The sequence below is a fragment of the Pristiophorus japonicus genome, chromosome 16 (assembly GCF_044704955.1).
Source record: "Pristiophorus japonicus isolate sPriJap1 chromosome 16, sPriJap1.hap1, whole genome shotgun sequence".
In the NCBI taxonomy this organism is placed as follows: domain Eukaryota; kingdom Metazoa; phylum Chordata; class Chondrichthyes; family Pristiophoridae; genus Pristiophorus; species Pristiophorus japonicus.
In genome coordinates this window covers 69,468,875-69,491,796 of record NC_091992.1, presented here as the reverse complement: position 1 = coordinate 69,491,796, position 22,922 = coordinate 69,468,875, and the positions used below count along the sequence as shown (strand labels likewise).

Here is a 22,922-nt window from a genome sequence, read left to right as displayed (position 1 = left end):
TTACAATTAATGATTGGTTTTATTCGCCTTTTTACTAGCCGGGTTACTCACCTTACCTTGGGGCAGGTGTAGGGGTCTTGGGCATTCCCTTTAATTCGTGTTAGGTATGCAGGACGTTATCTATATGTCTTCCCTCTGCGCCATGCTGCCACGCTTTGGGTCAATATGTCTCGTCTCTGCACTGTGCGCTCGTATCGCTTTGGGTCAATAGACCTTCCCCTATATCTTCCCTTGCTACCTCCACACGCGCATTTTAGGGTATACCTTTGACCCCCTTCCACCCCTAGATCGTCCTTGTCCTCCGTTTTCGTCCCTCTGGGACTCGCTGCAGATGGTTCTTTGTACGGATATCCTTCCCTTGTGGGTTACAATGCCACAGCTCTAACTTGAAGGTGGTTAATTAAAACATACTCACCCCAACAGCTGGGTCATTGTTCCATTCGGGAAGTCCATACCCTGCTCGCAGCGCCAAATGTAAGGGGAAAACCCCACGAGCGGGCCCCCTGATATAGAGGGTCGATGCTCGTCCCAACCTTCGTTGCAGTTCTCGAAGTTAGCAGACAGAGACGGATGGCAAGGTATAACGATCTTTAATTACGAACGTCCGGGAACACCTCTCATCACAGCCGCCTGTGAGTGGAGATGCTCCCCGAACAGCACAATTATACAACTTTTATACATTTCAAAAACCCCTCCGTTACCTGGTAAGAACTCCCTAGATCTCTAAATGGACTACATTTATCAGTGCTACTTCTCTAATTGGACTACCTTATTAGTGCTACTTTGGATTGACAGGCCAAGACCCTCGTGACCAATTTAGGCCATGACTAGAATGACTTCATTACGTCAGAATTTGTTGAATCTCCTTGGTGCCCGTAAGTCTGCCTCGAGCCTCTTCGCAAGGTTTTATCAATGTCTGTTTAGGTTCTCACATCGTATTCTGTCCTGTCGGGATATTATTGAATTAATAACTTCTGGAGCCTTGGTACTGGAATGTACAAGGCCGAAGAGGGGCCTTTTACCTCCTTATGGGTCGGTGCAGGAACCAGCACTTTCACCCTTGTCCCGCTGGTACCCCTAATGCCAAATTTTTCTCTTACAGGGGTAATATACTGACGTGGATGGAGAACTGGTTGGCAGACAGGAAGCAGAGAGTCAGGATAAACGGGTCTTTTTCAGAATGGCAGGCAGTGACTAGTCGAGTGCCGCAGGGCTCAGTGCTGGGAACCCAACTCTTTACAATATACATCAATGATTTGGATGAAGGAATTGAGTGTAATACCTCCACGTTTGCAGATGACACTAAACTGGGTGGTGGTGTGAGCTGTAAGGAAGATGCTAAGAGGCTGCAGGGTGACTTGGACAGGTTAGGTGAGTGGGCAAATGCATGGCAGATGCAGTATAATGTGGATAAATGTGAGGTTAGCCATTTTGGGGGCAAAAACACGAAGGCAGAATATTATCTGAATGGCAGCAGATTAGGAAAAGGGGAGGTGCAATGAGACCTGGGTGTCATGGTTCATCAGTCATTGAAAGTTGACATGCAGGTACAGCAGGCGGTGAAGAAGGCAAATGGTATGTTGGCCTTCACAGTTAAGAGATTTGAGTATAGGAACAGGGAGGACTTACTGCAGTTGTACAGGGCCTTAGTGAGGCCTCACCTGGAATATTGTGTTCAGTTTTGTCTCCTAATCTGAGGAAGGACGTTCTTGCTATTGAGGAAGTGCAGCGAAGGTTCACCAGACTGATTCCCGGGATGGCAGGACTGACATATGAAGAGAGATTGGATCAACTGGGCCTTTGTAGATTGGAGTTTAGAAGGATGAGAGGGGATCTCATAGAAACAGATAAGATTCTGACGGGACTGGACAGGTTAGATGCAGGAAGAATGTTCCCGATGTTGGGGAAGTCCAGAACCAGGGGACACAGTCTTAGGATAAGTGGTAGGCCATTTAGGACTGAGATGAGGAGAAACCTCTTCACTCAGAGAGTTGTTAACCTGTGGAATTCCCTGCTGCAGAGAGTTGTTGATGCCACTTGGGACCCTGACCATAATTTAGAACATATACAGGATCATTTACAGAAATATCATGTGATACAGCTGCGCGATTGCGATACCCTTGCTGACTTTGTCTTCTATATTCAACATGATTATTCAAGTCAGAGTCCCAAATGGATTGCTGGTACTGCCATGGCCAAGGAGGGCAACAGAGTATTTATTGTCAAGCTCAAAAATGGGCAAACATGCAGGAAACATATGGATCAGATAAAGCTGCGGCACACAGACGAACCGGAACAGTCGGAGGAGGAGACATTCGACGACCAACCAACCTACCCCTGTCATCAGAGGACGCAGTGGTCATCAGTGAATCGGGTCTTTCAATCACTGACATGACCATTGCCACTCCCACCAGGTCAGCCACCCAGCCACCAGTCACAACAGACTCTGAACACTCACCCAAGGCTGGAGTTGAACTGAGACGGTCAACCCGGAAATGTAAAACACCGGACCATTTCAATTTGTAAAAGACTGTGTTAATATATTGTCATGTATGTACTTTTGGGATCACTAGCCACCAGATGGCGTCACTGTTGGAGGCCATTGGGCTGCATGCACATGTGTGCAGCCCAAGTATAAAAGGCCAGCCATTTTGTATATTAGTCACTTTGGGCCTTAATAAAGCAGAGCCAAAGTTATACCTCTTGGAGTTAAACAGTACTCAGTCCAACAGTTATTGCAAACACAACAGGGGGAAGAGAGAGAAAAGCTGTGGGCGGGGGGGGGGGGGGGTGCGGGGTGGGGGAGAGAAGCTGAGGGGGGGCTGGAGAGAGACAGGCTGGGTGGGGGGAGAGATATGATGGGGGGGAGAGAGAGATTCTGGGAGCAGGGGAGAGAGCGGCTGGGGGAGAGAGAGAGAGGCGGTGGGGGGGGGGGGCAGGAAAGAGAGGCTGGGGGAGAGACCGAGAGGCTGGGCGGGGAGAGAGAAAGAGGCGGGGGGGTGGGGTGAGAGAGCGAAAGGCTGGGTGGGGTGTTGAGAGGGGCTGGGGGGTGGGGGAAGAGAGAGAGAGACATGGGTTGATCGGGGAGGCGGGGGGAGGGGGTGGGGTTGGAGGGGAGGGGGAACTCAGGGAAGATGGATCAGGTTCTCACAACCCCTACAAGGGACATTGTTGGACTGGATGATATCCTAAAGTCACGACACTGTCACTATTCACTTCATACCCAATAAATCTGTTAACAATCTGCACACAATGCCCCATCCATGGTGGGGTGGGGGTGGAGGTGTGGGGGAGGGAAGTACTTGGACTGGGGTAAGGCACTTCGGCTGGCCCTTGCTGTCTTCTGGGGAGCTCTGTCCTCTGTCGCTTCAGGAAGTCAAAGTGGATCGAGTTATAATTTGCAAAGTCAGTGAGACCTTGGGGCGGGCGGTTCCAGTTACACATTCCTGTGAAACTTCAGGGTGTGGCTTATAGAAACATAGAAAATAGGTGCAGGAGTAGGCCATTCGGCCCTTCGAGCCTGCACCACCATTCAATATGATCATGGCTGATCATGCAACTTCACTACCCTATTCCTGCTTTCTCTCCATATCTCTTGATCCCTTTAGCCGTAAGGGCCTCAGCTAACTCCCTTTTGAATATATCTAAACTGGCATCAACAACGTTCTGTGATCGAGAATTCCACAGGTTCACAATTTTCTGAGGGAAAAAGTTTCTCCTCATCTCGGTCCTAAGGGGACCAATCAGAAACAAAGGGTGAAGCATAATGGCCATTTTGGCAGTTCAAATAAACACAGATAAATGATAAATGGATAGAGAAGTGGTTGGCAGACTGGAAGCAGAGAGTCGGGATAAACGGCTCCTTTTCAGAATGGCAGGCAGTGACTAGTGGGGTGCCGCAGGGCTCAGTGCTGGGACCCCAGCTCTTTACAATATACATTAATGATTTAGATGAAGGAATTGAGTGTAATATCTCCAAGTTTGCAGATGACACTAAGCTGGGTGGCGGTGTGAGCTGTGAGGGGGATGCTAAGAGGCTGCAGGGTGACTTGGACAGGTTAGGTGAGTGGGCAAACGCATGGCAGATGCAGTATAATTTGGATAAATGTGAGGTTATCCATTTTGGGGGCAAAAACACGAAGGCAGAATATTATCTGAATGGTGGAAGATTAGGAAAAGGGGAGGTGCAACGAGACCTGGGTATCATGGTTCATCAATCATTGAAAGTTGGCATACAGATACAGCAGGCGGTGAAGAAGGCAAATGGTATGTTGGCCTTCATAACTAGGGGATTTGAGTATAGGAGCAGGGAGGTCTTACTGCAGTTGTACAGGGCCTTAGTGAGGCCTCACCTGGAATATTGTGTTCAGTTTTGGTCTCCCAATCTGAGGAAGAACATTCTTGCTATTGAGGGAGTGCAGCGAAGGTTCACCAGACTGATTCCCGAGATGGCAGGACCGACATATGAGCAGAGACTGGATCAACTAGGCCTTTATTCACTGGAGTTTAGAAGGATGAGAGGGGATCTCATAGAAACGTATAAGATTCTGACGGGACTGGACAGGTTAGATGCGGGAAGAATGTTCCCGATGTTGGGGAAGTCCAGAACCAGGGGAGATAGTCTTAGGATAAGGGGTAAGTCATTTAGGACCGAGATGAGGAGAAACTTCTTCACTCAGAGAGTTGTTAACCTGTGGAATTCCCTGCCGCAGGGAGTTGTTGATGCCAGTTCATTGGATGTATTCAAGAGGGAGTTAGATGTGGCCCTTACGGCTAAAGAGATCAAGTGGTATGGAGAGAAAGCAGGAATGGGGTACTGAAGTTGCATGATCAGCCATGATCATATTGAATTGTGGTGCAGGCTCAAAGGGCCGAATGGCCTACTCCTGCACCTAGTTTCTATGTTTCTATCCTTTGGGCTTGGTCTAAATAATATTTAGTTAGCATCTTGCACAATGATGTTTCTCATGGTGCTTCCCAAATTGAACTCTTGATCATTGAGAGCCACAATGAGATGAATGGCAACATATCTGTTCTTTGGGGTGCTGGTTGAGGGAGGCACTGGCAGAACTTCCCTTCTTTGAGTCGGCAGACAGGTTTAGCACTTCATCCGACCGTTTAACTACTAACAACATCATCAAATCAAAGTATTAATTAACAATGAGACATATATGACTTGAAAATGGTGATTGAATTATTTCTGCACACCCAGGCCCAATGATCCCCTGGTCTTATCTTTCCATCCTCACATTAATAGTTGGCGAATTAGAATCATAGAATGGTTATAGCACAGAAGGAGGTTATTCTGCCTATTCTGCCCAGAGCATTTCAGCCAGTCCCCCTCCCCCACTCAATCCCCGTGGCCATGCAATTTTTTTCCTGCAGGCACTTATCCAATTCCCTTTTAAAAGCCACGATTGAGTCTGCCTCCACCACCCTATCATTCCAGATCCAAACCACTCACTGCGTAAAAAGGTTTTCCTCATATCGCCTTTGGTTCTTCTGCCAATCACCTTAAATCTGTGTCCTCTGGTTCTCGAGCCTTCCCCAATGGGAACAGTTTCTCTCTGCTCTGTCCAGACCCCTCATGATATTGAACACCTCGATCAAATCTCCTCTCAACCTCTAAGGAGAACAACCCCAGCTTCTCCAGTCTATCCACGTAACTGAAGTCCCTCATCCCTGTAACCATTCTTGTAAATCTTTTCTGCACCCTCTCTAAGGCCTTCACTTCCTTCCTAAAGTGCGGTGCCCAGAATTGGGCACAATACTCTAGTTGAAGCCAAACCAGTGTTTTATAACTTCCTTGCTTTTGTACCCTATGCCTCCATTTATGAAGCCCAGGATCCCGTATGCTTTTATAACCACTTTCTCAACCTGCCCTGGCATCTTCAACAATTTATGCACATATACCCCCAGGTCTCTCTGTTCATGCGCCCCCTTTAGGATTGTACTCTTTAGTTAATATTGCCTCTCCTCATTCTTTCCGAGTTAAAATTTCACCTGTCACGTGTCTGCCCATTCCACCAGCCTGTCTGTGTCTTCCTGAAGTCTATCCCTCTCCTCCTCACTGTTCACTATAATTCCAAATTTAGTGTCATCTGCAAATCTTAAAATTGTGCCCTTTACACCCAAGTCCAAATCATTAATATATATCAAGAAAAGCAGTATCTCTACCTACTCTGTCGAGACCACTCATGATTTTGAACACCTCTATCAAACCTCTTCTCAAGTACCGACCCCTGGGGAACACCACTGTATACCTTCCTCCAGTCCGAAAAACAACAGTTCACCACTACTCTCTATTTCCTGTCACTGAGCCAGTTCTGTATCCAGGCTGCCACTGTCCCTTTTATTCCATGGGCTTCAGTTTTGCTGCAAGCCCATTATGTGACGCCTTATCAAGCGCCTTTTGGAAGTCCATGTACACCACGGCAACCGCACTACCCTCATCAACCCTCTGTTACCTCATCAAAAAACTCGATCAAGTTGGTTAAACACGATTTGCCTTTAAACAAATCCATGTTGGCTTTCCTTAATTAATCCACACTTGTCCAAGTGACTGTTAATTTTGTCCTGGGTTATTATTTCTAAAAGCTTCCCCACTACCGAGGTTAAACTGACGGGCCTGTGTTTGCTGGGTTTAGAGCTGCACTCATTTTTGAACAAGGGTGTAACATTTGCAATTCTCCAATCTTCTGGCACCAGTCCCGTATCCAAGGAGGATTGGAAGATTATGGCCAGTACCTCTTCAATTTCCACCATTACTTCCCTCAGCATCCTCGGATGTATCCCATCTGCTCCTGGTGACTTCTCAGCCTTTCAAGTACCTCTTTATCAATTTTTATCCCGTCCAGTATCTCAACTACCTCCTCTTTCACTGACTTTCACGGCATCGTTTTCCTTGGTAAAGGCGGATACAAAGTATCTCAGCCATGTCCTCTGCCTCCACGTGTAGGTCCCAAATCCACCCCACCCCTCCTTTTACCACCCGGTTATTATTGATTTGCCTTCGAACAGTTTTGGATTCTTCTATATGTTAGCTGCTAATCTATTCTCATTCTCTCTCTTTGCCCCTCTTATTTCCTTTTTCACTTCCCCTCTAAACTTTTGATATTCAGCCTATTCATTCACTTGTATTCTCAACCTGACATCTGTCATATGCCTCCTTTTTCTGCCTCATCTTATTCTTGATCTTTCATCATCCAGGGAGCTCTGGCATAGATTGCCCTCCCTTTCCCCTTCGTGGGAATGTACCTCGACTGTACCTGAACCATCTCCTCTTTAAAGGCTGCCCACTGTTCAATTACACTTTTCCTGAAATCTTTGATTCCAATTTATCCAGGCAAGATCCATTCTCAACTCACTGAAATTAGCTCTCCTCCAATTAAGTATTTTTATTGCTTGTCCTTTTCCATAACTAATCTAAACCGTATGATACTATAGGGCTAGACTTTCCACTTTTCTGGTTATCACCCAAAAAATTGGCGCTGTTCCAGTGATGGTCGATGTTTCAGCCTGGAACATCGCCCACTTTTGGGATCACGATTTTCCACTCAGCGATAGGCTAGCGATGTGAAACGGGCGATGCAAAAGGTCAGCGATGTAAAAGGTCAGCGATGTAACGTGCGCCCAGCCATAGGCCAGCGATGTGGCAGGCAAATGCTTCCCTGGCAACCCCCTTCTGTGCATGCGATTTTTTTTTCTTGGTGACTGGTTTTCCCGCGTTTCGGAAGGTCAGGGGTCATCCACACAGAAGTGATGTGAGCCGAAACTTGGGGGTTATTTTTCCGGCAATGTTCCAGCCTGAATTTCCACTTTTTGGTCAAAATAGGTGATAGCAGGTCTATTTGGGCGATGTGAAGTGGAAAGTCTAGCCCAAGGATCACTGATCCCTAAATGTTCCCCTACTGACACTTGCTCCACTTAACCCACCTCATTCCCCAGAACCAGATCCACCAATGCCTCCTCCCTCGTTTGGCCAGAAACATACTGTTCTCCTGAACACACTTCAGAAATTCTTCCCCCTCTCTGCCCTTTATACTATTACTATCCCAGTCTATATTGGGATAGGTGAAGTCCCCCATTATTACTACCCTATAGTTCTTGCACCTCTCTGTAATTTCTCTTTAAATTTCCTCCTCCATATCTTTCCCACTATTGGTGGTCTACAGAATACACCTAGTGGTGTAATGGCTATTATTTCTTAACTCTGACCAAATCGATTCTGTCCAGGGCATCCTCTCTATCCAGCACTAATATTCACCTTAATCAATACTGTCACCCCACCTCCTTTATTTCCTTCTCTATCTTTCCTGAACACCTTATAACCAGGAATATATAATACCCAATCCTGCCCTTTGAGCTAGGTCTCTGTTATCGCCACATCTTATTCCCAATGGCTATTTGCGGCTAAAGCTCACCAACGCATTTAACACACATTTTGTGTTCACACACATTCATGGATTCTCTCTTAGTCTGACCCCACCTAATAGTGTACTGTTGTTTACTCTAGTACAATCTGTCTCTCCCAATCCTTTGTGCACTTCGTTCTAGTGCTACATCCTGGTGCTCTTCCCTCTGCGAAATTAGTTTAAACCTCCCACCCCCAACAGCACTACCCCTCACCCAGTGAGGGTATGGGTCCCAGCTCCGTTGAGGCCGGTACCAATCCCATCTCCCCCAGAACCGTTCCAATGTCCCAAGAATCTGAAGCCCTCCCCTCCTGCACCATCTCTCCAGCCACATATTCATCTGCTCTAGCCTATTTCTGTACTCACTAGCTCGTGGCACCAGGAGTAATCCGGAGAGTCCTACCTTTGAGGTCCTGCTTTATCATCTCTTTCCTAGCTCCCCACAATCTGCCTGCAGGACCTCATCCCTCTTTCTAACCCATGTCGTCGATACCGATACAGACCACGACCTCTGGCTGTTCGCCCTCCCCCCCCCCAGAATGCCCTGCAACCGCTCAGTGACATCCTTGACCCTGGCACCAGCGAGGCAACATACCATCCTGGAATCTGTCTGTGCCCCTATCGAATCCCCTGTCACTATTGCTTTCCCAATCTAGCTATCTCCTCCCTCACACAACTGAGCCACCTGTGGTGCCGTGGATTTGGCTCTGGCTGTACTCCCCAAAGTAAGCATCACCCTCACCCATATTCCGTACTGAATATCAGAGGAGAGGGAACGGTTTACAATATCAGCTAACATGGGGGCAAGGAAGTTGGGTGGTCAGCAGTTTAGCGAGAATAGGGTCGAGGGAGCAGCAGGTGGGTTTCATAAAAACATAATTAGGAGCAGGAGTAGGCCATTCGGCCCCTCGAGCCTGCTCCACCATTCAGTGAGATCATGGCTGATCTTCTGTCTCAACATCCCTGCACTATCCCCATATCCAAAAATCTAGCGATTTCCATCTTGAATATACTCAAAGACTGAGCCTCCACAACCCTCTGGGGTAGAGAATTCCAGAGATTCACCGCCCTCTGAGTGAAGAAGTTTCTCTTCATCTCAGTTCTAAATAACTGGCCCCTTATTCTGAGACTGTGACCCCTGGTTCTAGACCCCCCAGCCAGAGGAAACATCCTCCCTGCATCTACCCTGTCAAGCCCTGTTAGAATTTTGTATGTTTCAATGAGACTTAGAGAATATAGGCCTAGTCTACTCAATCTCTCCTCATAGGACAATCCCCCCATCCCAGGAATCAGTCTGGTGAACCTCCGTTGCATTCCCTCTATGGCGAGTATATCCTTCTTTGGGTAAGGAGACCAAAACTGTGCACAATACTCCAGGTGCGATCTCACCAGGGCCCTATAAACTTGCAGTAAGGCGTCTTTACCCTTATACTCAAATCCTCTTGTAATAAAGGCCAACATACCATTTGCTTTCTTAATTGCTTGTTGTATCTGATGGACAAGATGAGCTCAGAGAGGGCTTGAGGGGAGAGAGAAGCTAGAGAAATGAGAGAGCTTGGGGCTAGGGCGTGGGGACCTCAGTAAATGTCTGGCCCATGGGCCGGGGAGGGGGGGGGAGAGAGGGGAAGGGAGGAATGCGGCATCAACAGCTGAACGGATTGTTTGAAACTTAGTAACAAAGACCTAATCGAGGTGTTTAAAATGATGAAAGGTTTTGATCGAGTGGTTACACAGAGAATGTTTCCACTTGTGGGGAAGAGCATAACTAGAGGCCATCAATATTAGATAGTCACCCAGAAATCCAATGGGGAATTCAGAACAAACTTCATTACCCAGAGAGCGGTGAGAATGTGGAACTCGCTGCCACAGGGAGTGGTTGAGGCAAATAGTATCGATGCATTTAAGGGGAGGCTGGATAAACATATGGGGGAGAAAGGAATAGAGGGTTATGCTGATATAGTTAGATGAGGAAAGACGGGAGGAGGCTCGAGTGGAGCATAAATGCTGGCATGGACTGGTTGGGCCGAATGGCCTGTTTCTGTGCCATATATCCGATACACGTACCCGAACTCCTTGCACGCTGTTAGAGGTGAATGTGGAAGGGGCCGGGGGAGGGGGGGGGGGGATTTAAGGAAACGGTTGGTAATGGAGAAGAGCAGCCAGTTATCTTTGCATTCCAGGACAAAGGGCCCAAGTTTCGGGCCGCGCCGTTCCTAGACACCCGTTTTTCGCGGCACTTACCGATTCTCCGGCTCCCTGCAGGTCCTCTGGAGCTGGGCGCGGCGCAGCATGAGCTGTGGGGGGCGGAGCTAGGTCCCTGCGCTGAAAACAGTGCCGGGACCTCTGCACAGGCGCGCTACAGTGGGCGCGCATGTGCAGTAGCTCCAGGCGCCCAAAACTATGTGGGAGGGGCCCGAAGCACGCAGCCCCTAGCCCTGGCCGAATGGGCTCACTGGGGCGGCGTGGATAAGGCTGCACCTCCCTCGTCCAGCTCCTGCTTCTTTCCTTCAGCTGGCTCTCTCAAACACCACCCCCCCCCCCCCCCGCTCCCCCAGCTCCCGCTCCGACACCCTCCCGACCCGACTCGACTCCCACTCCCCCCCCCCCCCCCGGACCCGACCCACCACCCTCCCAGGACCTGACCCGACCCCCGGCCACCTACCTTTAAATCTGGTGCTGGGGGCGGGCCCCGCCCGAAGTCTTGGGCCCAGCCCGTTCAGCTCAGCCTCCCTGTCCTCTCCTCCCTCGCTGTCAGAAACACAGACACTGACAGACAGAGAGTGAGAGAGGCAGAGAGATAGAGACACTGACAGGGACACACTGGGGGGGCCGTCCCAGCATGCTGTTGAGGGGCTCCCGGTGCTGCAGTCGGTAAGTGGAAAATGTTTTATTTATTGATTTTTTATTAATTTTTTTTGATTGATTTATTGGTTGATTTATTGATGTATTTATCATTTATTATTGATGATGGCTCTTTATTTGTAAAACTGAAGTGTTTAATGTTTGTAAACTTCCCTTTAACCTCCCCCCCCCCTTTCCCTACGCCTGATTTGTAACCTACGCCTGATTTTCTAAGTGGAGGCAAGGTTTTTCTGAGCGTACAAAAATCTACACTTACTCCATTCTATGTTAGTTTGGACTAAGTTTTCACTGGCTAAACTTTCAAAACGGGCGTAAGTAGCCGGACACGCCCCCTTTTGAAAAAAAAAATCTGTTCCAAACTGAAACTGTTCTAACTGACTAGAACTGGAGCAAACTAAATGCCGAGAAATGCAATTTCTAAGATACTCCATTCTCAACCAGTTGCTGCAAAAAAACATGAGCAACTCAGGCCGAAACTTGGCCCCAAATTGGGGAGGGTAGAGAGAGGCACTGAGCAGATTATTTCAAAAATAACAGCCTTTATTTTCAACAGATAGTTACTTTTTTGATAAGGCAAGTGCCTGACACATGAATGAAAATCACCAAGCCAAAGCATCCATCAAGCTGCTGAGGGCTATGTAAGGACAGACCCCAGTTACTGATGTCCAGAGTCACAGTGCAGGTTGACAAAAGTCAGGGCTTGGGTGTCTGGTGTTCCTGGGTGTCCTTAACCTCCAGGTCTGGCAGCGAGCTGCTCAAACACGGAACGACATGTCGCACAGACGTTTACTATTGCAGATAAATGTGCTTTCAGCTGGAGATTGGAGAACAAAAGATAAACTTTGGGAAATGCTGGAGCTGGTCACAGAACCTGTCACCCGGTCTCTCTCTCTCTCTCTCTCCGCAGGGTACACTGGGGGGGGGGGGGGGGGGTGCTGAGGTTAGAAGTCCATCGAGCTATGAGCCAGGTAGTCCTTGCGACCGATGTTGTTCACCTGCTTCGTCTGCATGGCCTCCAGTTTCGGACAGTCCGTGATCCGGTGGCCCAAACCACCACAAAACGTGCAGCCTCTTTCACCTGCACAAAGCACCAGAATTATACACAAAGTAGCAAATATATATCCACAAGCATCTCGATCAAACCCTCCCCAAGTACAGGCTCCACATCGCATCAAACCCATCCACACTAGTGCCTCTGACATGTCTTCCTTTTTCCTCAACCGAGGATTCCCCTCCGCCGTGGTTAACATGGCCCTCGACCGTGTCCGTTCTATTTCCTGCACCTCTGCTCTCACCCCTTCCCCTCCCTCTCAGAAGAACATCGACAGGGTTCCCCACCAGCCTCCACGTTCAACGGATCATCCTCCGCCATCTCCAGCGTGATCCCACCACCAATCACATCTTCCCCTCCCCTCTCAGTATTAAGAACATAAGAAATCGGAGGAGTAGGCCATATGGCCCCTCGAGCCTGCTCCGCCATTTAATACGATCATGGCTGATCCGATCATGGACTCAGCTCCACTTCCCTGCCCGCTCCCATAACCCCTTATTCCCTTATCGGTTAAGAAACTGTCTATCTCTGTCTTAAATTTATTCAATGTCCCAGCTTCCACAGCTCTCTAAGGCAGCGAATTCCACAGATTTACAACCCTCTGAGAGAAGAAATTCCTCCTCATCTCAGTTTTAAATGGGCAGCCCCTTATTCTAAGATTATGCCCTCTAGTTCTAGTCTCCCCTATCAGTGGAAACATCCTCTCTGCATCCACCTTGTCAAGCCCTCTCATAATTTTATGTTTCAATAAGATCACCTCTCATTCTTCTGAATTCCAATGAGTAGAGGCCTAACCTTCTCAACCTTTCCTCATAAGTCAACCCCTCATCTCCGGAATTAACCTAGTGAACCTTCTCTGAACTGCCTCCAAAGCAAGTATATCCTTCCTTAAATATGGAAACCAAAACGGTACACAGTATTCCAGGTGTGGCCTCACCAATACGCTGTATAACTGTAGCAAGACTTCCCTGCTTTTATACTCCATCCCCTTTGCAATAAAGGCCAAGATTCCATTGGCCTTCCTGATCACTTGCTGTACCTGCATATGAACCTTTTGTGTTTCATGCACCAGGATCCCAAGATCTGCAATCTTTCTTCATTTAAATAATAACTTGCTCTTTGATTTTTTTCTGCCAAAGTGCATAACCTCTCACTTTCCCACATTATACTCCATCTGCAAATTTTTGCCCACACACTTAGCCTGTCTATGTCCTTTTGCAGGTTTTTGTGTCCTCCTCACACATTGCTTTTCCTCCCATCTTTGTATCGTCAGCAAACTTGGCTACGTTAACTCAGTCCCTTCATCCAAGTCATTAATATAGATTGTAAATAGTTGGGGTCCCAGCACTGTGGCACCCCATTAATTACTGATTGCCAACCAGAGAATAAACCATTTATCCCGACTCTCTGTTTTCTGTTAGTTAGCCAATCCTCTATCCATGCTAATATATTACCCCCAACCCCGTGAACTTTTATCTTGTGCAGTAACCTTTTATGTGGCACCTTGTCAAATGCCTTCTGGAAATCTAAATACACCACATCCACTGGTTCCCCTTTATCCACCCTGTTGGTTACATCTTCAAAGAATTCCAGAAAATTTGTCAAACATGACTTTCCGAAGGGACAGCTCCCTCCGTGACATCCTGGTCCATTCCACAATCACCCCCAGCAGCCCCTCCCCTTCCCATGGCACCTTCCCGTGCAAGCGTAGGAGATGCAACACCTGCCCTTTTACCTCCTCCCTTCCCACCATCCAGGGCCCCAAACACTCCTTCCAGGTGAGGCAGCGATTTACTTGCACTTCTTGCAATGTAGTATACTGTATTCACTGCTCACGATGTGATCTCCTCTACATCGGGGAGACCAAACGGCAATTGGGTGACCGTTTTGGGGAGCACCTCCGTTCAGTCCCCAAGTGTGACCCCGAGCTTCCTGTCACTTTAATTCCCCGCTCCACTCCCACTCTGACCTCGGCCTCCGACACTGTTTTAATGAAGCTCAACGGAAAACTCAGTGATCTTCTGAAGAGCAATATATCCTTTGCAGAAATGTCATGTCATCCAGAATGAAGCTGGTTTCAGTGCACTTAGGAGCTTGCTATGCCCAGTATTTCCCTACACTCGGAGATGTTGGAGGTGTACTGTGGTGCAATATCAATGCAAAACTTCCTTTCCACCAGTGGATGTGGTGTACTTGGACTTCCAGAAGGCATTTGACAAGGTGCCACATAAAAGGTTACTGCACAAGATAAAAGTTCACGGGGTTGGGGGTAATATATTAGCATGGATAGAGGATTGGCTAACTAACAGAAAACAGTGAGTTGGGATAAATGGGTCATTTTCCAGTTAGCAACCATTTACAATCTATTTACAATCTATATAAACGACTTGGAAGAAGGGACCGAGTGTAACGTAGCCAAGTTTGCTGATGATACAAAGATGGGAGGAAAAGCAAATTGTGAGGAGGACACAAAAATCTGTAAAGGAATATAGACAGGCTAAGTGAGTGGGCAAAAATTTGGCAAATGGGGTATAATATGAGAAAATGTGTGGTTGTCCACTTTGGCAGAAAAAACTGAAAATCAAATTATGATTTAAATGGAGAAAAATTGCAAAATGTTGCAGTACAAACCTCGGGGTACTTGTGCATGAAACACAAAAAGTTAGTATGCAGGTACAGCAAGTAATCAGGAAGGCAAATGGAACGTTGGCCTTTATTGCAAGGGGAATAGAGTATAAAAGCAGAGAAATCCTGCTGCAACTGTACAGGGTATTGGTGAGGCCACACCTGGAGTACTGCGTACATTTTGATCTCCGTATTTAAGGAAGGATATACTTGCATTGGAGGCTGTTCAGAGAAGGTTCGCTAGGTTGATGCCGGAGATGAAGGGGTTGACTTATGAAGATAGGTTGAGTAGGTTGGGCCTATACTCATTGGAGTTCAGAAGAATGAGAGGTGATCTTATCGAAACATATAAGATAATGAGGGGGCTCGACAAGATGGATGCAGAGAGGATATTTCCACTCATAGGGGAAACTAAAACTCGGGGACATAGTCTCAGAATAAGGGGCTGCCCATTTAAAGCTGAGATGAGGAGGAATTTCTTCTCTTAGAGGGTTGTAAATCTGTGGAATTCGCTGCCTTAGAGAGCTGTGGAGGCTGGGTCATTGAATATATTTAAGGCGGCGATAGACAGATTTATGGGCAATAAGGTTATGGGGAGCGGGCAGGGAAGTGGAGCTGAGTCCATGATCAGTTCAGCTTTTCAAAGTTGGACGCTCAAGAGTAGAAAGGTTAGCTGTTGACAGGCGATAGGCCGACATACCTCCGATATCCAGCATGGTCTCGTCTCCTGTCTGAAGGACCTGGAGAACCGGTGGGACTTTCTGTTTAGCTTCCAGTAACAGAGCTTTCAGATCCATCAACACCGACTCGTCTGTGAGGGAAACACGCTTTAGCAAATCTCGCAAACACAAACACGCTGAATGAACTGATTTCTCAACGTTTACATTCAAGGTATCAAAAACAGATCGCGGCCTGGCTAATGGAACAGAACAGAGCAACAGTACGTATTACCCACAGGCTTTTAAATATCTGTACATCCACTTGAAGGCGGTGACCTCTGGCCCCCGTTGACTCCCTCTGGCCGTGCTACAGCTCCACAGAAACTGGCTGCCCTCCAACACCACATTGTGATCATCCTTCACGTCAACCCAGGCACAAGTGTCGGCAGGCTATATGTTTGTGGATGGCATCACAACCAGAATAGATTTTGTCCTCACCCAGCATCGATACACATGCACTTTGGAACAGGGACCCAAAGTGGAAGCCTTTGATGTTCCGAGCCCACAAACAGCGGTAGTGCTACCCCTATCACCCAGGCCCAGGTCAGTGAACTCAGCTCAGACTGGAAATTCACTGAGAAGCGAGTTAAATATGCTCGATGGTTTTCCAGTGCTGCTTCACCCATTTCCTGTTAGCTGTACAGCACAAAGTACGCGTTCATTGTCCAGAGTAACTCCAAGACTCGGCCTCAAATATTTATAGAAATGCAAATGGCATTAGGAGAAAAGAAACTCCCAGTTAACAACACCTGGATTCTAGTTGTTGCCGAATACATTTCCTCTCGCCCTGCTTCAGTTACTAACGAAAAGCCACATTCACCATAACCTCGGTGAGTCCCTTTACCAAAAGCAGGTTTCCTGTAGCTGGAAGTGTTCACACGGTCACCACTTACCACAAGCTTTGTTGATGAATGTTGTTGCAATCCCCGTTTTCCCTGAGCGACCAGTACGTCCAATTCTGTGAACTGAATATTGAGAAAGTGTTCAGAAACAGGGCTGGACAGGCAGCAGAACAGATCAGTGACATAAAGAGCAACAATCAAACTGGAACAGTGAATGAGTAAAGGAAAGGGTTTGCTTGGGTTTGAGTTATCAGACTCTGGAGTCGAGAGCATTATATGTTGAATCTATGTCCATCAACTCAGGGATCGGGTGAGCCTAATCCCCAGGGAGATGTGCAACAGGGCACCACTTACACCATTAAACTCTCCTGCTCCCCAATTTTCCACCATTCCTGAACAAAAACCAGAGGTGACTGCATTTGATATTAGATTCAAGTGGGAGAAGCAACAGAACAAAGAAAATTAAAGAGCAAACTTTGAAGGGATGAGAAATAAATTGCTAACTGTAAACTGGGCTGAGTTGTTAATACGATAGGCAGTGGAAAGTATTCAAAGAAGTATTTGGTACAATACCAAACCAGTACATTTGGTCAAGCAACCATGGTTAACAAATGAGGTCAGGAACAGTATCAAGCTAAAAGAAAAGATTTCCAGTAATGCAAGGAAAAATAGCAATCCAAGGGACTAGGAGAGTTAGAAAATGCAACAAAGGATAAAAATAAAGTAAGAGATGCAGAAAGGGAATATCAAAGTTAAGTTTTTATAAATATATGAAGAACAAAAAGTAGCAAAGGGTAAAGATGCAGCACTATACTGAATAGTATATGGGAACCTAAAGTAAGTCAAGGAAAAAAATTAGTAGATTTAATAAGAAGTTTAAAAAATGGTAACGAAGAAAATAATGGGACTTAAGCTAGACAAACCTCCAAAACCTGATATTTTCCACCTTGGGGTATTAAAAGAAACAGGTGAGGAAATATCAGATTAGTCATAATTTTCCAAAGCTCTCCAGATTCGGAAATTGTGCTACTGAAAAATCCATTATTTAAGAAGGGAGAGAGAAAGAAACCAGGTTTAACATGAATTGTGGGGAAGTGAGTGGAATCTATCATCAGGCTGATCAGTTGGACAAGTATGAGCTGATCAGCTTGAATTTATGAAGGGTAGATCATGTTTGAATGATCAGTTGAATTTTAAAGGAGGACAGTAACACAGTGGATAAGGGAGTGTCTCTGGATGTTGTCTAGATGGGTCTCCAAAAGTATCTGATAAGTTTCCGCACAAGAGATTATTGAAAAAATGAGAGCACGTGGAATTGGAGGGAACCTTGTGACATGGGTTGGGAATTGTTGGAAGACAGCAGACAGAGAGTAGGGAAAAAGGGAATGTTCTCTGATTGTTGGGATGTGACAAGTGATGTTCCCCAGGGATCTATACAGGGCCTCAGCTTTTCACGATACATATTGTGTGTATATGTATATATATATATATATATATATGTATGTATATGCAGTGGCCATACGGCTCTTTGAGTTTGCTCTGCCGTTCAATAAGATCATGGCTGAACTTTTGCATCGCCTCCACTTTCCCGCCTGATCCAGATATCCCTTGATTCCCTTAGTACCCAAGAATTTATCGATCTCGGTCTTGAATTTACTCAATGGCTGAGCATCCACAACCGCCTGGGGTAGAGAATTCCAAAGATTCACAACCCTCAGTGAAGAAATGTCTCCTCATCTCAGTCCTAAATGGCCGACCCCTTATTCTGAGACTGTGCCCCCCGGTCCTAGACCCTCCAGCCACGGGAAACATCCTCCCTGTGTCGACCCTGTCAAGCCCTCTAAGTATTTTCTAAGAAAGGGGCGATCACACTGCTGGGAGTGTACTATAAACCCCCAAGCAGTCAGAGGGAGATAAAAGAACAAATATGTGGGCAAATTGCCACGAAGTGCAAAAACTATAGAGCTGTAATCGTGGGGGATTTCAACTACCCTAATATTAACAGGGAAACAGGTAGTGTGAATGGTACAGAGGGTGCGGAATTCCTAAACTGCATTCAGGAGATCTTCTTTAGCCAGTATGTAACAAGCCCAACAAGGGAGGGACTTGGTTTTGGGGAATGAAGAGGGGCAGGTGGAAGGGGTATCAGTGGGAGAGCATTTGGTGCTAATGATCATAATTCAGTTAGATTTAGGGTAGTTATGGAAAAGGACAAAGGTGGACCAGGAATAAAATCTCAATTGGGTTAACGGCAATTTTGCAGAGCTGAGATGGGATTTGGCCAAAGTGGACTGGAAATGGCTACTTGAAGGTAAATCAGTATCAGAGCAGTGGGAGGCATTCAAGGAGGAGATCCTGAGGGTACAGAGCCAAGGGTGGGGCTAACAAATCTAGAGCCCCCTGGATGTCAAGGGACATACAGGGTAAGATAAAGACAAAAAGGGAAACTTACGATGGATACCAAGAACTGAACACTGCAGAAAGTCTCGGAGTATAAGAAGTGCAGGGGTGCAATTAAAAAAGATATCAGGAAAGCAAAGAAAGAGCATGAAAGTAAAATCAGGGAAAATCCAAAGATGTTTTATAAATACATTAAAAGCAAAAGGATAACTAGAGAAAGAGTGGGGCCCATTAGAGACCATAAAGAAAATCTGTATGCGGAGGCAGAAGACGGGGTATGATTCTTAATGAATACTTTGCATCCGTTTTCACAAAAGATGCAGACTTTGCAATGAGGGAGGAGGTTTGCAAAATATTAGACGAGATAAATACAGTGAGAGAGGAAGTATTAAGGGGCTTAGCAAGTTTGAAAGTGGATAAATCCCCAGGCCTGGATGAAATGTATCCCAGGCTGTTAAGAGAAGCAAAAGAGGAACTAGCAGAGGTTCTGACCATCATTTTCTAGCCCTCTCTGGCTACAGGTGTGGTGCCAGAGGACTGGAGGACTGCTAATGTGGTATCTTTGTTTAAAAAGGGAGAAAGGGATAGACCGAGTAATTACAGGCCAGTCAGCCTAACCTCGGAGGTGGGAAAATTATTTTGGAAAGACATGGATTAACCAGGGACAGTCATAAAAACATAGAAAATAGGTGCAGGAGTAGGCCATTCGGCCCTTCGAGCCTAAACCACCATTCAATAAGATTATTGCTGATCATTCACCCCTCAGTACCCCTTTCCTGCTTTCTCTCCATACCCCTTGATTCCTTTAGCCGTAAGGGCCATATTTAACTGCCTCTTGAATATACCAATGAACTGGCATCAACAACTCTCTGCGGTAGAGAATTCCACAGGTTAACAACTATGAATGAAGAAGTTTCTCCTCATCTCAGTCCTAAATGGCGTATCCTCAGACTATGTCCCCTGGTTCTGGACTTCCCCAACATCAGGAACATTCTTCCTGCATCGAACCTGTCCAGTCCTGTCAGAATTTTATATCTTTCAATGAGATCCCCTCTCATCCTTCTAAACTCCAGTGAATACAGGCCCATTCGATCCAGTCTCTCCTCATATATCAATCCAGCCATCCTGGGAATCGGTCTGGTGAATCTTCGCTGCACTCCCTCAATAGCAAGAACGTCCTTCCTCAGATTAGGAGACCAAAACTGAACACAATGTTCCAGATGAGGCCTCACCAAGGCCCTGTACAACTGTAGTACTACCTCCCTGCTCCTATACTCAAATCCCCCAGCTATGAAGGCCAACATACCATTTGCCTTCCTCACCGCCTGCTGTACCTGCATGCCAACTTTCAATGACTGATGTACCATGGCACCCAGGTCTCATTGCATCCTCCCCTTTTCCTAAACTGCTGCCATTCAGATAATATTCTGCGTTCGTGTTTTTGCCACCAAAGTGGATAACCTCACATTTATCCACATTATACTGCATCTGCCATGCATTTGCCCACTCACCTAACCTGTCCGAATCACTCTGCAGCCTCTTAGCGTCCTCCTCACAGCTCACACCGCCACCCAGTTTAGTGTCATCTGCAAACTTGGAGATATTACACTCAATTCCTTCATCCAAATCATTTATGTATATTGTAAAGAGCTGGGGTCCCAGCACTGAGCCCTGCGGCACTCCACCAGTCACTGCCTGCCATTCTGAAAAGGTCCCGTTTATCTCGACTCTCTGCGTCCTGTCTGCCAACCAGTTCTCTATCCACATCAGTACATTACCCCCAATACCATGTGCTTTAATTTTGCACACAAATCTCGTGTTGGATCTTGTCAAACGCCTTATTGAATGTCCAAATTAGTTACATTAGCTACCCTCTAGTCCATAGGAACTGATCCAGAGTCGATAGACTGTTGGAAAATGATCACCAATGCATCCACTATTTCTAGGGCCACTTCCTTAACTACTCTGGGATGCAAACTATCAGGCCCCGGGGATTTATCGGCCTTCAATCCCATCAATTTCCCTAACACAATTTATTGCCGAATAAGGATTTTCTTCAGTTCCTCTTTCTCACTAGACCCTCGGTTCCCTAGTATTTTTGGAAGGTTATTTATGTCTTCCGTCGTGAAGACAGACCAAAGTATTTATTCAACTGGTCTGCCATTTCTTTGTTCCCCATTTTCAATTCACCTGAATCTGACTGCACTGATCTTTTTCTCTTTACATATCTATAGAAGCTTTTGCAGTCAGTTTTTATGTTCCCAGCAAGCTTCCTCTCGTACTCTATTTTCCCCCTCCTAATTAAACCCTTTGTCCTCCTCTGCTGAATTCTAAATTTCTCCCAGTCCTCAGGTTTGCTGCTTTTTCTGGCCAAGTTATATGCCTCTTCCTTGGATTTAACACTATCCTTAATTTCCCTTGTTAGCCACGGTTGAGCCACCTCCCCGTTTTATTTTTATTCCAGACAGGGATGTACAATTGTTGAAGTTCATCGAAGTTACCTTTCCTTAAGTTCAGGACCCTAGTCTCTGAATTAACTGTGTCACTCTCCATCTTAATAAAGAATTCTACCATATTATGATCACTCTTCCCCAAGGGGCCTCGCACAACAAGGTTGCTAATTAGTCCTTTCTCATTCCACATCACCCAGTCTAGTTGGTTCCTCAACATATTGGTCTAGAAAACCATCCCTAATACACTCTAGGAAATCCTCCTCCACCGTATTGCTACCAGTTTGGTTAGCCCAATCGATATGTAGATTAAAGTCGCCCATGATAACTGCTGTACCTTTATTGCACGCATCCCTAATTTTTTGTTTGATGCTGTCCCCAACGTCACTACTACTGTTTGGTGGTCTGTACACAATTCCCACTAGCGTTTTCTGCCCTTTGGTATTCCGCAGCTCCACCCATACAGATTCCACATCATCCAAGCTAATGTCCTTCCTTACTATTGCATTAATTTCCTCTTTAACCAGCAACGCTACCCCACCTCCTTTTCCTTTCAGTCTATCCTTCCTGAATGTTGAATACCCCTGGATGTTGAGTTCCCAGCCTTGGTCACCCTGGAGCCATATCTCCGTGATGTCAATTATATCATATTCGTTAATTGCTGCCTGCGTAGTTAATTCGTCCACCTTATTACGAATACTTCCCGCATTGAGGCACAGAGCCTTCACGCTTGTCTTTTTAACACACTTTGCCCCTTTAGAATTTTGCTGTAATGTGGCCCTTTTTGATTTTTGCCTTAGGCTTCTCTGCTCTTCACTTTTACTTTTCTTCTTTCTATCTTTTGCTTCTGCCCCCATTCTACTTCCCTCTGTCTCCCTGCATAGGTTCCCACCCGCCTGCCATATTAGTTTAACCCCTCTCCAACAGCACTAGCAAACACTCCCCCGAGGACATTGGTTCCGGTCCTGCCCAGGTGAAGACCGTCTGGTTTGTACTGGTCCCATCTCCCCCAGGATGGATTTGTCAAACGAAAGTCGTGTCTGACTAACTTGATTGAATTTTGAGAGGAGAGTCGATGAGGGCAGTTCGTATGATGTAGTGTATATGGATTTTAGATAAGGTCCCACATGGCAGACTGGTCACGAAATTAATAGCCCATGGGATCCAGGGCAAAGTGGCAAGTTGGATCCAAAATTTGTTCAGAGGCAGGAAGCAAAGGGTAATAGTTGATGGGTGTTTTTGTGACTGGAAGGCTGTATCCAGTGGGGTTCCGCAGGCTCAGTACTGGGTCCCTTGCTTTTTGTGATGTATATCAGTGATTAGACTAGGTGGGTTTTGCATCACGAGCAAGACAGGTTGGGAGTTTGGAGGTCGGTGAGTCGGGAGGCCCTGAGGTCGGTGAGTCAGGAGTTCGGAGGTCCGAGAGGTCGGTGAGTCGGGAGTTCGGAGGCCGGGAGTTCGGAGGGAGGTGGTCAGTGAAGTAAGTTGTGATTTCTTTTTAAGTAGGTCGGGAGTTCGGAGGTCGGGAGGCCACAGAGGTCAGTGAGGTGAGTTGGTGC

General features: G+C 46.6%; 1 protein-coding gene across 1 annotated transcript in view; it reads right to left on the bottom strand.

Moving 5' to 3' along the window:
- Positions 1-11,795: 11,795 nt before the first annotated feature.
- The window catches only part of ddx41 (DEAD-box helicase 41), a 95,103-nt gene continuing 83,976 nt past the window's right edge, over positions 11,796-22,922 (bottom strand). Inside the window, exons 15-17 of the mRNA XM_070857414.1 lie at positions 16,565-16,636; positions 15,653-15,763; positions 11,796-12,354 (exon numbers count right to left, since the gene is read on the bottom strand). Coding sequence (XP_070713515.1) covers positions 12,218-12,354; positions 15,653-15,763; positions 16,565-16,636 — 320 coding nt within the window. The 3' untranslated portion in view covers positions 11,796-12,217. The remainder of the gene's footprint in view (positions 12,355-15,652; positions 15,764-16,564; positions 16,637-22,922) is intronic.